This window comes from Protopterus annectens, chromosome 6.part0, assembly GCF_019279795.1.
Source record: "Protopterus annectens isolate FY-2018-M chromosome 6.part0, PAN1.0, whole genome shotgun sequence".
Classification (NCBI taxonomy): Eukaryota; Metazoa; Chordata; order Ceratodontiformes; family Protopteridae; genus Protopterus; species Protopterus annectens.
In genome coordinates, this window is record NC_056737.1 from 1,971,339,482 (window position 1) to 1,971,358,218 (window position 18,737).

Here is an 18,737-nt window from a genome sequence, read left to right on the forward strand (position 1 = left end):
GGGGGAAACCCACACATACCCTGTCTGCAGGTTAGGCATGGCTTTGTGGAACACAGCCTTGAGCTACCAAATGCACCTACAAGCTCAATTCCTATCAGGCAAGCTAAATTCACTGGCAGACGACCTAAGCAGAAATCTCATGGACCCACACAAATGGAAACTGGAACCAAAAAATATTCAACCTCTTGAGGAACAAGTGGGGGACCCCAGAGATATACCTGTTTGCCTCCCCTCAAAACTAGCAGTTGGACAAATTCTGCACAAGGGCTTCCCACAGTCAAGCTTGGAAAGTGGATGCCCTGTCCTTTACCTGGGAAAGCATCTCAGTTTATGCCTTTCCCCCTCTGCCTCTCCTCTCGAAGGTTTTGCTAAAGATCAAACAGGACAAACTATGGACTGTAGTGATTGCACCAGACTGGCCACACCAGCACTGGTACCCCCTCTGCGCAGTATGACACTGCTGGAACCATGGCACCTGCCTCAGACCCCTTCCCTGCTATCCCAGCAGGCAGGCCAGATTCTGCACCCTCAGCTTCAAACCCTGAACCTTACAGCCTGGCTAATTCCTTGAGCTCTCCAATAGCATCCCTCAGTAAGCTTGTTCTAGATGTCATTCTGGAGGCCTAGTACTAGAAAATCCTATGCTGAAAAGTGGAAAATATACTGTTCCTGGAGCCAGATTCAGGGGATGGGCACAACAATGCCCAGCTTACCTCATATTCTTCAGTACTTAACAGAAATGCTTTACCTCATATTCTTCAGTACTTAACAGAAATGCTCCACAATGGCCTATCCTTGTCGTCTATTAAAATTCATGCCTCTGCCATTTCAGCACATTATAATACTGAACCACCTCTCTTCTCTCACCCCCTGCTAAAGCAATTCCTCAGAGGGGCCAAAAATTTAAGACCCCCCAGGAGAGACCTTAACTTTGTATTGGAAAAGCTCACTCTCCCTTTTTCATTATAGTTATTGAAGTCTGTATCAGATGCTTAACAAAGGATTTCTTTTAAGTTAGTATTACCAGCTTCTTAATTGCATGACTGGAGAAGATGTGACAAGCTGCAAGGCTTGTTATTTCTTTTCCTAAATTAAGGTATTTCTTTGGAAGTAAATAACAGTTGTCTGACATTATTTTTAAAATTGTGCATGTTGGCACCTTAACATTAACTATAGAATCATAACTGAAAGGAAATATTACAAAGTCCAAGAAGCAACCTGTTTCACGTGTGAGTTCTACAAGAGAAGAGTAGCATGTGTTTTTAATGTTTATATGGTAATGAATTGATGGAATGACTTTCTTGAGGAGGTGGTAGGTTTCTTAGGAACAGAGTACTGTGAGTCAGTTTAATGGATGAATCAAATAGTTACGAACTGGTGGCTGTCTGTACTTTTTTCAGCTTACCATAGTAATTTTTGTGATTATTATATACTGTAAAAGTTTCAGCCATACAAAACCTTACTTAGATTTTAATTCAGCTAATTATTGATTGTAGTCATTATTTTTCATGTTTTTTTCACTTGCAGTTCAACTGCTGTTTTTTCCACTTTATTTTTTTACTCTGTCATCAGTTTCCTAAAACAGATGTTCATCGTGTTTCACTGTTGCAGTCATTACTCTTGAGTTATCCTGCTGGCAGGCTAGTCGGCCTGAATTCCAAAGTCCTGGTCTGGTGTCGGTTGCTGTCGCTGCTTCCCTGACGTCAGTGCGCCAAGGGTATAAAAGATGCAGCCGACGCCATTTTCTTCAGTCTTTCTTGCCGCGCGGTGCCAGAAGCAAAAGCAGTTCGCATGTGCCGGTCAGCCTGAGATTTTCAAATCCGAATTTCAGAACCGAAGTCTTCATTAAAGCTAAGTACCCCGTTGGGGAAACTTTTTTCTTGCTCCATTCCAATGTCAGAAAAAGTTAACAATTGTATTTCTTGTGGGAAGCAAATACCTCATAAGGATTTTCACTCTTACTGTATTCCTTGCCTAGGCCCTGATCACAACGTTGCTAGCTGTCGGTTTTATGCTAGATTTAACCAACACACTATTAAGCGTCAGTTCGATTTTGAATTTCATTGCTTTGGCCGAAGGTTTAATTATATAATGCCGTCGGAACAGCCGACATCCGGAGTTTACAAAAAACACAAGGACAAGGAAAAGGATAGGCATCTGAGGTCCAAAAGTGACGATGAGGCCTTCGTTAGGCCAGTCGCCGGTTTTCAGTGAGGTGCTTTCGCAGCCCCTGGCACCCGCTACCTCAGAGCCACAGGCCGTTTCCGACTCCCACGTGAAGCCGACTGGGCCTCTGGATACTCAAGGTATTGGACACTCGGAAATCATTCCCTCAGATGGGTCCGGAGCCGCTGAGCAGGAATCTGCTTCTGAGGGTGTCTTCAGACCTACACAGTTATATGTTAAACTATCTTCATCTTCAAAGACAAAGACTAAAGCAGCTCTAAAGACAAAGAAACAAGTACAGCATTCTCCTACTCAAACTTCCATGCCTAAAAAACAGATGCTTAAAATGGCCGAAAACCTAATTACTTTGATCAGGGGTTCCCATCCCCCTCCTGATAAGAGGCCCAGGCAAGAGACCGAATATGATTCTTCTGATCAGGTTTCCATTTCCTGTGATTCCTTTTCTGAACAGGATTATTCAATTCCTCCCTATGAGGATTCTGATGCTGAAGAATCCACTCCTTCAGCCTCTCCTCCTGAGGATTATTCTTTTGGGGAAACCCTGCATACCATGAGGGAGCATTTCCATTGGGAGAGCCAAGATTATTCTGAATCTAAGAAAAGGCTAAGAGACTTTCTGCTACTTCCTCAGCACAGACCCCTTGCTATTCCACCTGTTCTAGACATTGTAGATGATGTATTTTCAGAGTCCGGCCTGTCCCCTGACTCTCTACCCCCTGCACCTGCTAAGCCAGACAGATACTACAGGGTCCCAGATTCTCATAAATCCCTATATAAAAACCCCGCTGCAGACCCAGAAACTATATCTCAGGGTTCCAAAGGGGTCAAAGCTTCCACTGCAAAAAACCCTGTCCCCTCTTATAGGGATTCTAGGGCACTGGACAGATGGAAAAAAGTTTACACTTCTGCTACCTTGGCTGTAAGGGCTTTAAATTGTCAGTTTCATATGCTTAAATATCAGCAATACTTAATGTCACTGCTTAAACAGAAAATGTTGGCAAATTCTGAATGTTCAGAGAACAAGGAAATGCAGGATTTATTGCATGCAGCTGAACAAGTGGGAAAGCATACTTCGCAATGTGGTTATGATTCACTGGAGGCCTTTTGCAGGGCCGCTGTTACAGGTTATGTTATTAGAAGGCATGCTTGGTTAAAGGAACAAATCATGTTAAAGCAAAATTATTAGATGCTCCATTACAGTATGATACTTTATGACAGTTAAGGATTTCTTACAGGTACAGCCACCCAGATTTAGCTGGAACTGGCCCTCAAAAAATTGGTCCTTTCCAGTGTCAGACAGGCCACAGAGAGGCAGATACAGACGTCCCAGAGGCAGATCTCAACCCCAAGGCTCATACAGGCCTAAACAGTGGGGTGCTCATACCTCCAAAGGAAACAGTACCAATGACTTTCCTCTGCCAGATCCAAGCACTTTTCTTTTGGCAACCCCCTTAGGGGGGAAACTAGCACTTTTTTCACCAAATTGGCAAATGATTACACAAGACAAATGGGTCTTGAACATAGTGTCCCAAAGCTACAGGTTCCATTTTCACACCCCACCAAGGGCAAAAGGTATGCCAGACCTGCCACACAGTCAATGGGAAGAGGCACAAAAGCAAATTGCAGCCCACATGGACATGAGGGCCATTCAACAAGTACCACAACAAGAGCAGGGACAAGGATTTTACTCCAGACTTTTCTTAGTGCCCAGAAAGGACAAAACCTGGAGACCAATGCTGGACCTGTCTATACTATACACGTTTCTGGAGGTTCCAAAATTCAAGATGTTGACTCTACAGTAGCTACTGCCCATGCTGGGCAAGAAGGCTTGGCTCGTAACTTTGGACCTAAAAGAGGCATACCTGCATGTCCCAATCAGACAATCTTGCAGAAGATACCTGAGATTCATAGCTGGCTCAATGCACTACAAATTCACTGCCCTGCTCTTTGGCTTATCTACTGTGCCCAGGGTCTTCAGAAAATGCCTGGCACCAGTAATTGCATTTTGCAGACAACGAGGAATTCAAATATATCCCTACCTGGATGACTGCCTTATTCAAGCAGAGAACGAAGACATTCTTCTGAAGCATCTGGCGTTTGTAAAAAGATTACTAATTTGCCTAGGGTACACAGTAAACGAAAAGAAAACAAAACTAGTACCCTCCCAAGAGATAATATTCCTGGGTGCAAGCTTAAATACAACTGCCCAGATGGCTTATTTCACGCCAGACAAACAAAGGCAACTGACTTCGTACTTCAAAAAGTTGGCAACAAAGACCCAGTTATCTGCAAGGAAAATCCTGCAGGCCTTGGGCTTCATGGCATCCTGCATTCTACTAATTCCATATGCCAGACTGCATATGAGGAAACTACAATGGTATCTAAATAGTGTTTGGACTCAGCATTGCCACAGCCTGGAGACATTAATTACCCTCATTCCCTGCCTGCAAAAGGAGTTTCAATGGTGGGCACAGGCCTGTCACTACAACAAGGTTCTGCCATTCACTTTACCCACAGCTAGACAGACACTGACAACGGATGCATCAGATTATGCCTGGGGGGCCCATATGGCAGGAAAATGTATTCAGGGCACATGGCCTGCAAGCCAGATGCATCTTCCCATCAATCAAAAAGAGATGCTAGCTGTTCAGAATGCCCTGACAGCTTTCAAGGATCTACTTCATCCAGGACAGCTACTGATAAAGACTGACAGTACTGTGGTCATGTGGTACATAAACAAGCAGGGCGGCACACATTCCTACCCTGTAAGCAGACAAGCAATGACCTTATGGGACACAGCATTGGCTTATCAAGTTCACCTGCAAGCACATTTCCTGCCAGGAAAAACCAATACTCTGGCAGATGAACTAAGCAGAAACCTCATGGATCCCCACGAGTGGAAACTGGATCCACAAGTCTTCAGCATGATAACATGGAAATGGGGATGCCCAGACATAGATCTGTTTGCCTCCCCTCACAACTGCCAATTACAGAGATTTTGCACAAGGATTTATCACAAACAAGCATGGGGAGTGGACACCCTATCCTTCAGCTGGAAAAATCTAATAGTATATGCCTTTCCTCCACTGCCTCTCCTTCCCAGCGTACTCCTAAACGTCAGACAAGAGAAGCCAAAAATGATACTGATTGCACCAGACTGGCCATGCTAGCACTGGTACCCAATCCTAAAGAGCTTGTCTCAAGGTCCAGCATGGATATTGCCTCAAACTTCTCACTTGCTGACCCAACAAAACAATCAGATCCTGCACAGCCAGCCCAGGACCTTAAATCTGGCAGCATGGTGGATAATGTAGCCATTCAGAACACTCCTCTTTCAAAAGCTGTTATGGATGTTATCTTGGAGGCCAGGAGGCCCAGTACCAGAAAATCTTATGCAGAAAAATGGAAGAGATTCTGTGCTTGGAACCAGGAACAAGGCATTGAAATGTATGTACCAAATATCTCTCAGATTTTACAATACCCAACTGAGATGCTGGACAAAAGCCTTTCCTTTTCATCAATTAAGATTCATGCCTCTGCCATTTCAGCCCATTACAATACGGAATCACCTATCTTTTCTCATCCTTTAATAAGGCAATACCTCAGAGGGGCCAAAAACATCAGGCCTCCAAGGAGAACACCAATTCCGGCATGGACCTCAGTTATGTCTTGGAAAAACTTACACTGCCTCCTTTTGAGCCAGCCTCAACAGCTGATATAAAATTCTTATCCTGGAAAACAGCTCTGCTCCTAGCAGTAACCTCTGCAAGACGAGTCTCTGAGTTACAAGCACTCATGGCTGTGGAACTTTTTATCATTTTTCATCCAGACAAGGTTTCTCTGAGGACAAACCCAACATTTATGCCTAAGGTGGTGTCCAGTGTGGCCCTCAACCAAACCATTCACTTGCCTACCTTTTATCCAAACCCACAGAACAAGGGTGAGAAAATTCTGCATTCTTTGGACATACACAGGCAGCTACGCTTCTACTTGGACAGAACTAAAGCCTTCAGAAAGACTGAGCAACTTTGTGTCATATGCTGCAGAATCACAAGGAAAGGCTATCTCAAAACAGACTGTTTCTAAATGGATAGGCCGTTGCATCCATTTCTGCTATTCTCGGCATGGCAAATCGGTGCCTAAGGGCATTAGGCCTCATTCTACCAGAGCAGCAGCCACTTCAGCAGCCTTCCTCAGAGGAGTACCAACCAAAGACATCTTAGAGGCTGCAACTTGGAGTTCAGTGCACACTTTTACAAAGCACTACCACTTACCTCTTTACTCTAAATCCAGAGCAGGCTTTGCCACTGCAGTTCTGCAGGGCCTCATAGCCTCTCCTAATCCTATTTAGCCCAGCCACCCATCCTCAGCTTTGGGATTCAACCCAAGAGTAATGACTGCAACAATGAAACACGATGAACATAGTACAGTTGTGTACCTACCATAAATGTAGATGTTCGAGTGTATTCACTGTTGCAGTCCAGGTTACCCTCCCACCGTCCCCCTTTCTTTTGCTGGGGTTTATCTGTACTTCTGTATTCTATACAACCTATGTGGTGTATTTGCTTGTAGATGAAGGAAATGTTTCTTTACTGCATGTATGTTTATTGGCATAATATATTTAGCCTACCCTTTTGGGGGCACCTGACATCTGGGGCAAGAAAAACTGAAGAAAATGGCGTCAGCTCCATCTTTTATACCACTGACGTCAGGGAAGAGGCGACAGCAACCGACGCCAGACCAGGACTTTGGAATTCAGGCTGACTGCGGGTAGCCTGCCAGCAGGATAACCCAAGAGTAATGACTGCAACAGTGAATACACTTGAACATCTACATTTATGGTAGGTACACAACTGTACTTTTCCTCCACTGAGAGGACAGTGATTTGAGTCTGCATATTCAGTAAGTAAACTTGATTTTAGCATAGCAACTGAGTCTGCATATCCAGTAAGTAAACTTGATTTTAGCATAGCAACTATCTATAAGTATCTGAGGGTAATGCTACTCAATGCTAGAAGTCTAAACCTCAAAATGCATTCACTCAAGGCACTCCTTAAAATGGAGAACATCGACATCTCTGCAGTAATGGAGAACATCGACATCTGTACAGTGACAGAGACCTGGTTCAAGGCTCCAGAGAGCACCCCTGCATTACCAGGCTATAATTCATACCATACCTTTTGGCCACCTAACCTGGACTGAGACAATAAAGGTGGAGGCGTGCCCATATTCATTAAGGATATCCACACCTCCAGGCTAGTTGCTCAGCATAATGTATCCGAGATTATCCAAGTGCAGCTAACTCTGGGCAAGACCGCAATCCAAATTGTAACTTGCTACAGATCCCCACCATTCCCCAGGATTCCCACTCCTCATTTCTTGATACACTGGAAAATATTAGGGTACAACCCAACACCCTAATAATGGACTATTTCAACTACCCCACCATTAACTGGGAAAACTACTCATGTACCAACTCTTTTGCTCAGTGTTATTATTTTATTTATTTGAAGTTTGTTTGCCAGGATAATCCACTGGGCCGAATGAGCCCATTTTCAATGGAGTCCTGGGGAGAAAAGCTCCACAGATACAATGTCAAATATGCAATAAAGAATAAAACAGAATACAGTAGTATAAATGTTACATAGCATTTTGTTAGACTGTTAGAAGTAGTACATATAAGCAAAAGATAATGTTAAAGCAACATGAAAAACAAGACAGAAGAGCTTAAGCAACAATACATATAAGTTGACAAATTTTAGTTGTCTATGTACACAAGCAAATGGAAAAAGTGTTAAGTAAAATTTTAGCCAGTAGATATGTACAGAGAATATTTACATAAATGGTAGCTACAATATGAATGTTCCCATAGGAGGGAAGAGTTGTGGAGTAGGGGGTGAGTAGTAGCTGGAGGTATTATACAGGATGGGTATAGGAGCATTCCCAGAGAGAAGATAGGTGTGAATGGAGGAGAGATTTAAAGATTGAAAGGCTGCTGGTATTGCGGATATGAGATGGGAGTGAGTTCCAGAGGCGGGCCAGGGAAAAGGAAAGTAAGAGTTTGCCTGCTGGACGGGCTGGTTTGTGGAGTTTAACTAGGTTCTGAGTGTTGGTTCTGAGGGGTCTGTTAGGGTGGTGGATGGTGAAGGCTGAGGAGAGTGAGGGGCAGAGTGAGGGCTCGAAAATGAGTTTGTGAGCATGAGTAAGTTGAGTGTAGGTAAGGTAGTTAGGGAGCTCTAGCCAATTTAGTTTGTGGAGGGCAGTACAGTGATGGGAGGAGGATCTAAGGCCAGAGGTGAATTTAGCGATTTTGTTGTAGCAGGAAGAGAGTTTTGTTTTAGTAGAGGATTTTAGGTTATTTAAGAGTGGGGCACCATAAAGGAGAGAGGGGATGAGGTATGTGGTAGATAGGAGGAATCTGGTGGATGGGGAGAAGCGGATATGCCGGTAGAACAAACCAAGTTTCTGATGTGTTTTTTTAATGTTAGTTTGTATATGGGAATCAAATGTGAGCTGGTTATCAATGAGAGCTCCTAGCAGTTTGGCATTGGAAACGATTTCTAGGAATGTGTTAGTTTGACTAGTTATGAGGAAAGAGTTTATGTCGATAGTCATGCTTTTTGATGGAGTGAATAACATGAGTTTGGTTTTTGATGGATTGAGAGCAAGATGATTATCATGCATCCATTTTTCAGTGGTTGAGAAGGCACGTTGAGTTAGTTTTATAAGGGAGGGAATGGAGTTTGCAGCGCAAGTAATAGTTGAATCGTCTGCATACTGGACTATTTTAGCATTTGGGATGTTGTGGTGGACGTCATTAGTGAAGATGTTGAACAATAAGGGATCTAATATGGAGCCTTGGGGTACACCAGTGACAGTGTTAAGGTAAGAGGAGGTGGATTTCTTCCATTTGACAGATTGCTGCCTTTTGGAAAGGTAACTAGAAAACCAGTTGATGCAAGAGGGGGAGAGATGTAGGGTAGAGAGTTTGGTGAGTAGCAGGGAATGGGAGATGGTGTCGAAGGCCTTAGAAAGGTCTAAGAGGAGAGAGAGTGGAGACAATATAGTTAGTCTCTAGCTTTATTTACAGTTTTGAGGAAGGAGAGAAGAGCAGTGGTAGTGCTATGACCGGGTCGAAATCCATGTTGTGTTGGGGTTAATAGGTGATTGCTGGTCAGGTATGGTAGTAGTTGTATGTGGATGCATTTTTCTAAGAGTTTAGAGATGGGGGATAAGATGGCAATATGTCTAAAGTTGGAGATGGTATTGTTGTTACCTCCTTTATGGAGGGGAATAATGTATGCTTTTTTCCAAATTCGGGGTACATAACTTTCCTGGATTGACCGATTTATAAGTAAACAAATGAGGAAGGCAATGGCTTCAGTAGTTATCTTTAGGAAGAAGGAAGGGATATTATCGGGGGCGTTAGAGCAAGATTTTAATTTAAGAAGCAGTTTTTTTATAGTACTTATAGGTATAGGTTTGGGGCAGAAGAGAGGGAAGTCGGAAATGGTGGAGTTTAGGTTAGGAGGGGTAGTTGTAGCTGGGGGAGTAGAGTTATTACTAAATGATGATGTTAATTTAGATATAGAATCAATAAAGAAACTATTGAATTGGAAGGCAAGGTCGGTATCAGAAGTATTTTGATCGGGTTGTAGGTTTTCCTTTTTGCCAGGGTTGAAGAGGGAGGAGATACTTTTCCAGAATTTTTTTGAGTTAGTCTTATGATTATTTTGGAGGGTGATATAGTAGGATTTGTGGTCAGAATTGATAAGTTTTTTTGCTCTGTTGCGGAGTAATTTGTATTTGTTTAGGGAGGCTAGGGTTTTGTATTTGTAGTAGTTTTTCAAGGCTTTATCACGAAGGCGCATGACAGCTAAGGTGTCTTTTGTTAACCATGGGATAGTTTTGCTCTTGATTCTTTTTGTTCTAAGGGGGGCTAAGGTGTCGAGAAGGTTTAGAAATGATGTATTGAAATAGGTGACAGCTTCATCTAGGGGTAGTGTGTTTAGGGTTCCTCAATTCAATTGTTTAAGTAGGTCACAGAAGGTGTTTTGGTTAAAGTTTTTTAAGGAGCGTACAGTGATGGTTGTGTGTGACAGCTGTAGAGAGGGAGAATTTTCTGGAATTCTTATATTCCAGTGCCTTGGATCAACTTATCCACACCCCTACCAGGGGCAGCAATATCCTAGATCTGGTCATTACCAACATGAGTGACCGGTGTTCCACACCAGAGGTCAATTCCTCGTTGGTCAGATCCGACCACAAGCTAATCACCCTAGACATCCACATCCCACCCCCAACACCCATTAGGGAAACCACCGTAAAAAAATTCTCCAAAGCCAACTTCACGCTTCTTAAGACAGAGGTGTCAAACTTCACGACTACCCATGCAGACGAACAGTAGAGGTACGACTGCTGAATCCTACTCAAATGCACTTTATAAGCACTTACACGAGTGCATGGATCGTGCTATCCCTAACAGAACCAAGATGCTGTCCTCCCAAAAAAAGAAGCTAATCTGGTGGTCCCCTGCCACAAACAAACTCTACAACAGAAGAAAGAAACTTTTGCAAATGAGAGTAAAATCTCATGATTGGAGGAACTCCCTGGTCAGCCTCAGTAAGAAGCTGAGATCCCTCATAAAATCCTCCAACTCTAGTTTCGAAAACAAAATCGCCACTGATTCTAAAGACAACCACAAAGCATTATATAGCTATGTCACAAAGTAATTTTTTTTTTCTTTCTTCATCTACTATATGTATATACTAGTCCAGTACACCTCCTAGGTGTACTAGTTAAACTGCCATATCTGCCAGCAGCCATACCCCCCACCCCCCTGACTACTACTGTTGTACTCCACTGTCTGTATCTAAGATACTGCATCCCCCAACCTTTATTCTAACACCCCTCTAACCTCTCCCTTCTCCATTACTTTTATTTTTTATTTAAATCCAACTGCTGCGATCTCTTTACAGGTTACTTACAGACTTTGGCCACTAGATGGCAGTCTTTACCTACCTCTAATTTCACTTTACTTCTCTTCCTACCTCTTACTTTAAACTTTTCTCGCTTGTTGCACTTTTCTCCTTTACTATCTTCTCCCATAGTCCATTTAAACCTTACACCCATCTCCTTCCATAGTCCTTATAAACCCTTTACCTAGCCCTCCTCTCCACCTCCACTACTCCTACATTAACCCTTACTCACCCAGGTTTCCCCTCTTTTCTTTCCCCTTTCCTCTCACTCACAACCTCTGCCTTTTTACTTAGTGTCTCCTGTTCTTACCTTCTACCTTACTGATTGTTTTTTCTCACTGCTTTTACCTTACTTGGGTCTGCGACTTCTACCTTCACCTCCAACAAACCAGTCAACAAACTCCACAAATATTTTGGTCAGGGATAAACAAACTTCTACAGCCGGGACACTCTACTACTCCTGTCCCAGCAGGTTTCAACCATAATAATTCCAACCAGATCCCTGATGCCTTTAATAACTACTTTACAGAAGCCATTCAAACCCTAGCCAATTTTTTACCTTCTTCTACTGCTTCCCCACCAAATACCTCCAAGACTTCATCTCCTGCCTTTCATATACAGCCTGTACCTACATCTCTCATCTGTAAGCTACTTAAAAAAACTGAAACCTTGCACCCCATCTGCTGCAAAAGCTATAGACTACCCCATCTCTATCCTTATTAACAGAACTGTCTCTGAAGGCAAAATCCCTACCATATGGAAAGTATCCCACATCATCCCTCTACATAAAGGTGGATCTCCCCATTAGCTAAGATAATGGAAAAAATGTATTCACAAACAACTACTTAACCACCTATTACAAAATAACCTACTAACAAACTGCCAACATGGCTTCAGACCATTCCACAGCACGAAGACTGCCCTTCTATCCTTCACTGACTCTATAAATAAAAATCGTAACAATAACTCCTTTTCCTCTGCACTATTTATTGACCTGTCAAAAGCCTTTGATATGGTTAACCATAACTTACTTCTAGACAAACTAAAATTCCATTCTCTTGATCCACAAGCATTACAATGGTTTAGGTCTTATCTTAAAAACAGACAGCAAGCAGTACTTTGGGATAACAATCTGTCTTCATTACTTCCAGTAAATATTGGAGTCCCTCAAGGCTCTATCTTAGGTTCCCTTCTTTTTTCCTTATTTATTAACGACCTACACATGAACATACCTCAAGCCACCTACATTCAATGTGCAAATCCTTAATCTGTATTGCTAAGAATATAGCCTCCCTCCAGTCCCTCACCCAAACTGTTTTCCATAATGTTGAAAACTGGTTTATGCAACACTGCCTCCTCCTAAATCCCAAAAATACAAAACTACTGCTTTTTACTCCAACTCATAAATCACCCAATCCACTCTTCTCTATAACCTCTAACAATGCTACCAACATAACCCCAGATAATTCAACCCGCCTACTAGGTGTAACAATTGATAATCGTCTTAACTATGATGACCATATTAACTCTACCATAAAGTCTGTTAACAAAAAACTTGGTACTCTCTATAGAATTAAACCCTTCCTTACCCCTTCAGCCAGGAAAACTATTGCCCAAACCCACCTCATTTCTACCCTCTTCTGTGACTCTGCTATGTATACTAACCTATCTAAAAACAACCTCTCCAAACTTTCTACCTGCATAGCTAGATTCAACACATGCTCTCCCTTTAAAACTCACCACTGCCTTAACCCCAAACAACTAGGATGGCTAGAACTGCAGAACTATATACTCTGTCAACAGTTACTTATTACTCAAAAGATCCTATACCACCCCAATAATATCCCTATCCTCACTAATCTGATTTCACCATATAAAAATCTAGCTACACTACGTTCTGCTAATAAACTCCTGGTCTCCTCGATTAAATCTAACAACAAAGCTGGCGACTCACTTTTCTCAAACACTACAGGTAAAAACTGGAATCAACTTCCTCCTGAACTGTCCACCCTAGCTTCTACGTCTGTATTCAAAAAACATATTAAACAACATCTTAAAACTCAGTGGCTTTGTCCTTGTGCTAACCCAGACTGAAGTCTTTTCCCCCTCCTGCTCATACCCCTTTCCCCACTCCCCTAACCTAGGCCTCCAAATCTAATTACTTCTCTTTTTTTTTTTCATAGTAAGAGGATACAATATAAGGGCTTTACTCTGTCTTGCTCATACCCACTTTTGTGTGTAGTATAATTGTTTTTTTTATTTAGTTTAACTTTTAATGTAATGTCTATAGTTTATAATTATAATACTATAATTTTCTTTTAACCAATGCTACCTCTGTACTGTTATACATTGTTAACTTTGTCACTGTTCATGCTTGGAGCTTTTCAACCCGGGCCTCTACTGAAAATGGACATGTATCCAGTTGGACTAGCCCGGTCAACAAATGTAAAATAAATAAATAAATAAAATAAATAAATAAATCTCAATGGCAACACACTGATCTGCTCTGAGTTACAGCACAATGGCACTAAATATACAGAACCATCTGATATTGCCAACATCCTGGCAGATAGGTTCAGTGCTGACTTTATCACCCTCTAAAGGGCCCATTTCTATACCGGAAGAATGCAAGGTTCCTGTAATCACAGCTGCACAGGTAAAAACCACGCTCTCCAAAGCCAAGAACATAGCATCCATGGGACCTGACAACATCCCAGGCTGCGTTCTACACGAACTGCAGAATGAACTGGCACCCCACCTAAGCACCATGTTCAATCATAGCCTCACCTCAGGCTTTTTGCCCACTGAATGGCGCACAGCAATGGTTATCCCACTCCACAAAGGGGAAGCCACCACAGACCCTGGGATCTACCACCCCATTAGCCTAACTAGTCTGGTCTGCAAGGCCATGGAACGTATCATCATGGATCTTATACACGAAGACATTGGTAATCTCCAAACTCTGGACCCCACCCAGTTCGGGTTTGTAAAAGGCAGATAATGTCTCCTAAACCTGATAGACTTCTTTGAAGCAGTCACCAAAGCCGTAGGCGAGGGTTAGGTGGTTCACACAGCCTATCTAGATCTCTCCAAGGCTTTTGACACCATCCCGCACTCTGGCATTATAGATAAACTCACTAAACTAGGTATAAATCCCTATGTCACAAGATGGGTTGCCAACTGGCTCACTGACAGAACCCACACTGTGAAAGTAGCAGATTCCAAATCCAACTTCAGAACAGTGACAAGTGGAGTACCACAGGGTTCAGTCCTGGGTCCTCTCCTGTTTGGTATCTACTTTTCTGAAGTACAGGCTAACACAGAAGGTCTTTGGCTAATGAAGTTCGTAGATGACTGCAAACTTGGAGCTATAATCTAAACTCCTAACGATGTGGACATCCTACAAAAGGACCTCACGGAGACATGCCTGGTGTCAAAGCCATGGCCTCAAGCTCAATGCCAAAAAGTGCATTGTCATCCCCTTTAGTAGAAACTCTGTACCCATGAGCTACCACATAGGTGGTAGTCTACTTAACACCGAAAGTGTGATAAGAGACCTTGGGACACAGGTGGACAGTAGTCTCTCCTTTGATAATCACATCGCCACAGTAGTCAGGAAATCCTTCTACATGGCACACCTCATCACAAAAGGTTTCTCATCCAGGAAAAAAGAGGTCATTGTTCCCCTGTACTCCGTCACTCATTAGATCCATTAAAGAGTACAACGCCTCTTTTGGTATGCACCTCAAAAGACATCTACAACAACTGGAAAGGCCACAGAAGTACCTCACAAAGAGGATTACCTGCCTCAAACAGATGCCCTACACAGACCGTCTCAGAAAACTCCAGCTTTACTCCATCACATATCACCTACTCAGAGGCGATCTCTGCCTACCATACAAAGCTATGTCAAACCCAGAGCTGTTGGACATGCTCCACTTAAAGAAATCCCAATCCCTCCAGGTTACACGCTCTAGGGACCTAAACCTTGTCACTACAGTAAACAGAACATGCTGAAGGGATAGATTCCTGTCCCAGAGACTTCCCATACTCTGGAAAAAACTACCTATCTATATCAAGCAAAGCTCCTCATTAGCACTCTTCAAGAAAAATCTTGATGATTGAATGGGAAATAGGAAATTCTCCCCAGGGATCACATCTGTGGCTCAATTGGACAGGGGCACAGGAAAATAATTTTCTTGGGTGGCAAAAGCCAGGGTACCTTTTTGGCTAGGATTATATAGGCCCTAAGGCCAATAGCCTAGTACCTACCTATGAACACTTGGGGAAATTACTGAAAAGTGACTTTAATGAAGACAAATGTGTGGGAGAAAATGTTGATCTGGTCAAGATTTTTTTTAGCTGTTTGCAAATTACATGTAGCAACTTAACCTGTAGTAACTGTAATTTTCTTTACTTTACTCATCAACTGTTAACAGTGTTTGTTCTGTTTCCAGATGACTCCAAATCTAAAAAGAAGAAAGGCAAAGAACCAGAAAAGTCATCTAGCAAAAAAACACACAGTGAAAAAGAACGAGCTGGAAATAAACAAGATAATAGGCAGCGAGAGAACAGTCATGAAAGGGAAAAAGAAAGAAATTCTGAAAAGCATGGTAGTAAAAATTCTAGACATCCAGATGGGGTGGATGACATCGCAAAACATAGAACAGATTCATATGACAGGGACCGTAAGCATATGGGTCGGGACAGAGATCATGACAAAAATATGTCCTCGGAAGACAAATATATTGACAGCAGAAAGGAAGAAGAGTATGGGAGAAATAGTAGCCGAACTGAAAATGATAGACACAGAAGTACTGAGGATGATTACAATCGTCGAAGGAGAGAGAGGTCAAAATCTAGGGAAAGAACTCATAAAGATAAAAGTCCAAGAGACAATAGTGAGGATCGCTATCGAAATGGTGTAGATAGACGGTCTGAAACATACAGTAAAGAGAGCAGATATACAGAGAGACATAGAGACTCTAGGAAAAAAGAGGACAGGTGGAGAGAGACATCCCCACGAAGGCGAAAGTAGCACTGGACTATGAATACTGAACTGATGGTGTTTTTATAGATGTTTAAAACTGGATAGTTTTAAAATCCAGTGGTGAACAGGAAAGCAGAACTGATACATGTACAGAAGTACTTGTTTATATTTGTAAATGCCACTGGAATTTTAAAAAGTTTGTTTCGGTGGCCTATCTTTTTGTAATCATAGTAATATGCCAACCCTTTTGTTTCACCACCTCCGAATTAAATACTCTGAAATTGCCAGTTAATTTATAACAGAACCTTCAATATTTTTGTGGGTGGTGAACATTCGGTTAAACAGTCTCTTTTAAATAAGAGATTTGACATTGATTTTGTGTCCTGTAAATGTTTTCTTTTTGTCAGAGTTAAATAAACTGCCTCCAACTGTATGGACAACTCTTTGATTGTATTTTATTAAATTATGGCATTCTTATTGTATCATACCTTCTACAATGGTTCAAGGGGTGAGAACAGTTTTTTTTTTATTTTGCCATTGTTAAAAAAATAAATAAAACCTTTTTATAGTTTTCTTTGTAACATTTATATGATGCCAGAAGTTATTTACATTAATTGTAATCATTAACCAGAGTTCTTCATAAAGTAGAATTTTCTTGACATTGTTTTTCATTGGTACGGGTCACGTGTTGATGCAGTATGTGGAAATGTATTGCAGTACCGATTGAATAATGGTGGTAATCTCATAAGCTTTAGCCTGTGCTGACTGTTCTTTTCCAGTATTTTATTTTTGTTTGTTTATATTAATGGATCTTATCTAGACATTCGGGGATTTGGAGAAAAGTGATTTAATATTTGAATTGTTGACTGATAATTATCAAGACACACCCAGCCAGTACAGAAATGTGACCAAGATAAAACAGAAGGTATTAATTACTAGAGTAAAGATTACATTAATGTACTGTAGAAGTAAAATTCTATGTGTATTATAGTCAAAGAAAGTAATGCAAAGAGTATTTAAGAGATGAGTGGATTTGTACACCACACTGTAGCTAATGAAACTAACTTTATATCCATAGATCAGAGTAGAGAATGCAGACCAGTAAAGATTAACTGGTTTAGAACTTGAGAGTAAAGGCGTATCCAGGTGAAAGTTTTTTTTTTTTTTAATGTTTGGTAAGATGGTGTTCTTGTTTTACTGTTGCAGTCATCACACTTGGGTTATCCTGCCAAAGGTAGCCCTCAGTCAGCTCGAATACCAGAGGCTTAGTATTTCTGCATCGGTTGCTGTTACTTCAGGACTGACATCAGGGGAATAAAAACAGGCAGCTGATGCCATTACATCAGTCTTTCTTGCCAAGGAGCCTGAAGTAGTTCGCACGATTACCGGTCGGCCGCTACCTGAGTTTACGTTTCCAAATTTGAATCATCCTGAAGTCTTCTAAAGCTAAGTACCCCGTTGGGGATTCTTTTTTCTTGCTCTAACCAATGTCAGAAAAAGTTAATTGTCTTGCCTGTGGAAAGCAAATACCACACCAAGATTTCCATTCTAATTGCATCACCTGTTTAGGCCAGACCACGACGTACCTTGCTGTCAGTTTTGTGCTTTGTTCAACACCTGAACTATTCGTCGTTGGGCCCTTATTATAGCTAAATACTCTCATTCTCAATCTCCATATTCAGAAATGGCTTCGGTAAGCCATCCAACTACCGATCTTCCGAAAAAACATAAGGATAAAGACAGAGACAGACCGCACAGGTCCAAAACTGACGACAATGCTTCCGTTAAGCTAGTCGCCAGTTCGCCGGTACTCATTGAGGCATTTTTGCAGCCCGTGATGCCTGCTTCGATGGATTTGCAGGCCTCTACCGAGACCTGTTCGGAGTCCAGTATGCCGCAAGACTCTTCTTTGACTATGGAACCTGTGGATGTCTCTACCTTGGATGGGTCCCGAGCCGCTGTGCACGCACCAGCTTCTGAGGAAGTTCTTCACATTTCCGATATTCGAGACAAACCGACGACTTCTTTTGCATCTTCAGTTCTAAAACTACCAAGTTTCTAAGGCCAAGAGTATGAGCTATGCCTAAAAACCGATGATCCAAATTCAGGCATCTGCTTCCTTGCCACAATCTCAGATGCTTAAAATGGCAGAAGACCTGAGCATGCTGATTAGGGGAAGCCAGCCTTCCCCTGCTAAAAGAAAAAGAAACTTATCGCCAGCAGCTTTATCTGACCAAGAGACCGATGACTCTGAGGTTTCTGAATATGAAGACATGCCCTTATCTGCCTATGAGGATTCAGATGCAGAGGAATCCATTCCTTCAGCCTCCCCTCCAGAGGATTTTTCTTTTGGTGAAGCCCTACATACATTGAGAGAGCATTTCCACTGGGAATGCCAGGATTATCCTCAGTCCAAAAAGAGGCTTAGGGAATTTTTAGACTTACCACAGCACAAACCCTTAGCTATCCCTCTTGTTCTGGATGTTGTGGATGATGTCTTTATGGAATCCAGTCTAACTCCTGATACTTCATCCCCTGCTCCAAGGAAACCTGACAGGTACTATAGAGTCTCTGACTCACAA

At 42.1% G+C, this 18,737-nt stretch overlaps 1 protein-coding gene across 1 annotated transcript in view; it reads left to right on the forward strand.

Moving 5' to 3' along the window:
- LOC122805012 (pre-mRNA-splicing factor CWC22 homolog) overlaps positions 1-16,588 on the forward strand; it is a 159,029-nt gene extending 142,441 nt beyond the window's left edge. Inside the window, exon 4 of the mRNA XM_044075266.1 lies at positions 15,623-16,588. Coding sequence (XP_043931201.1) covers positions 15,623-16,203 — 581 coding nt within the window. The 3' untranslated portion in view covers positions 16,204-16,588. The remainder of the gene's footprint in view (positions 1-15,622) is intronic.
- Positions 16,589-18,737: the final 2,149 nt, after the last annotated feature.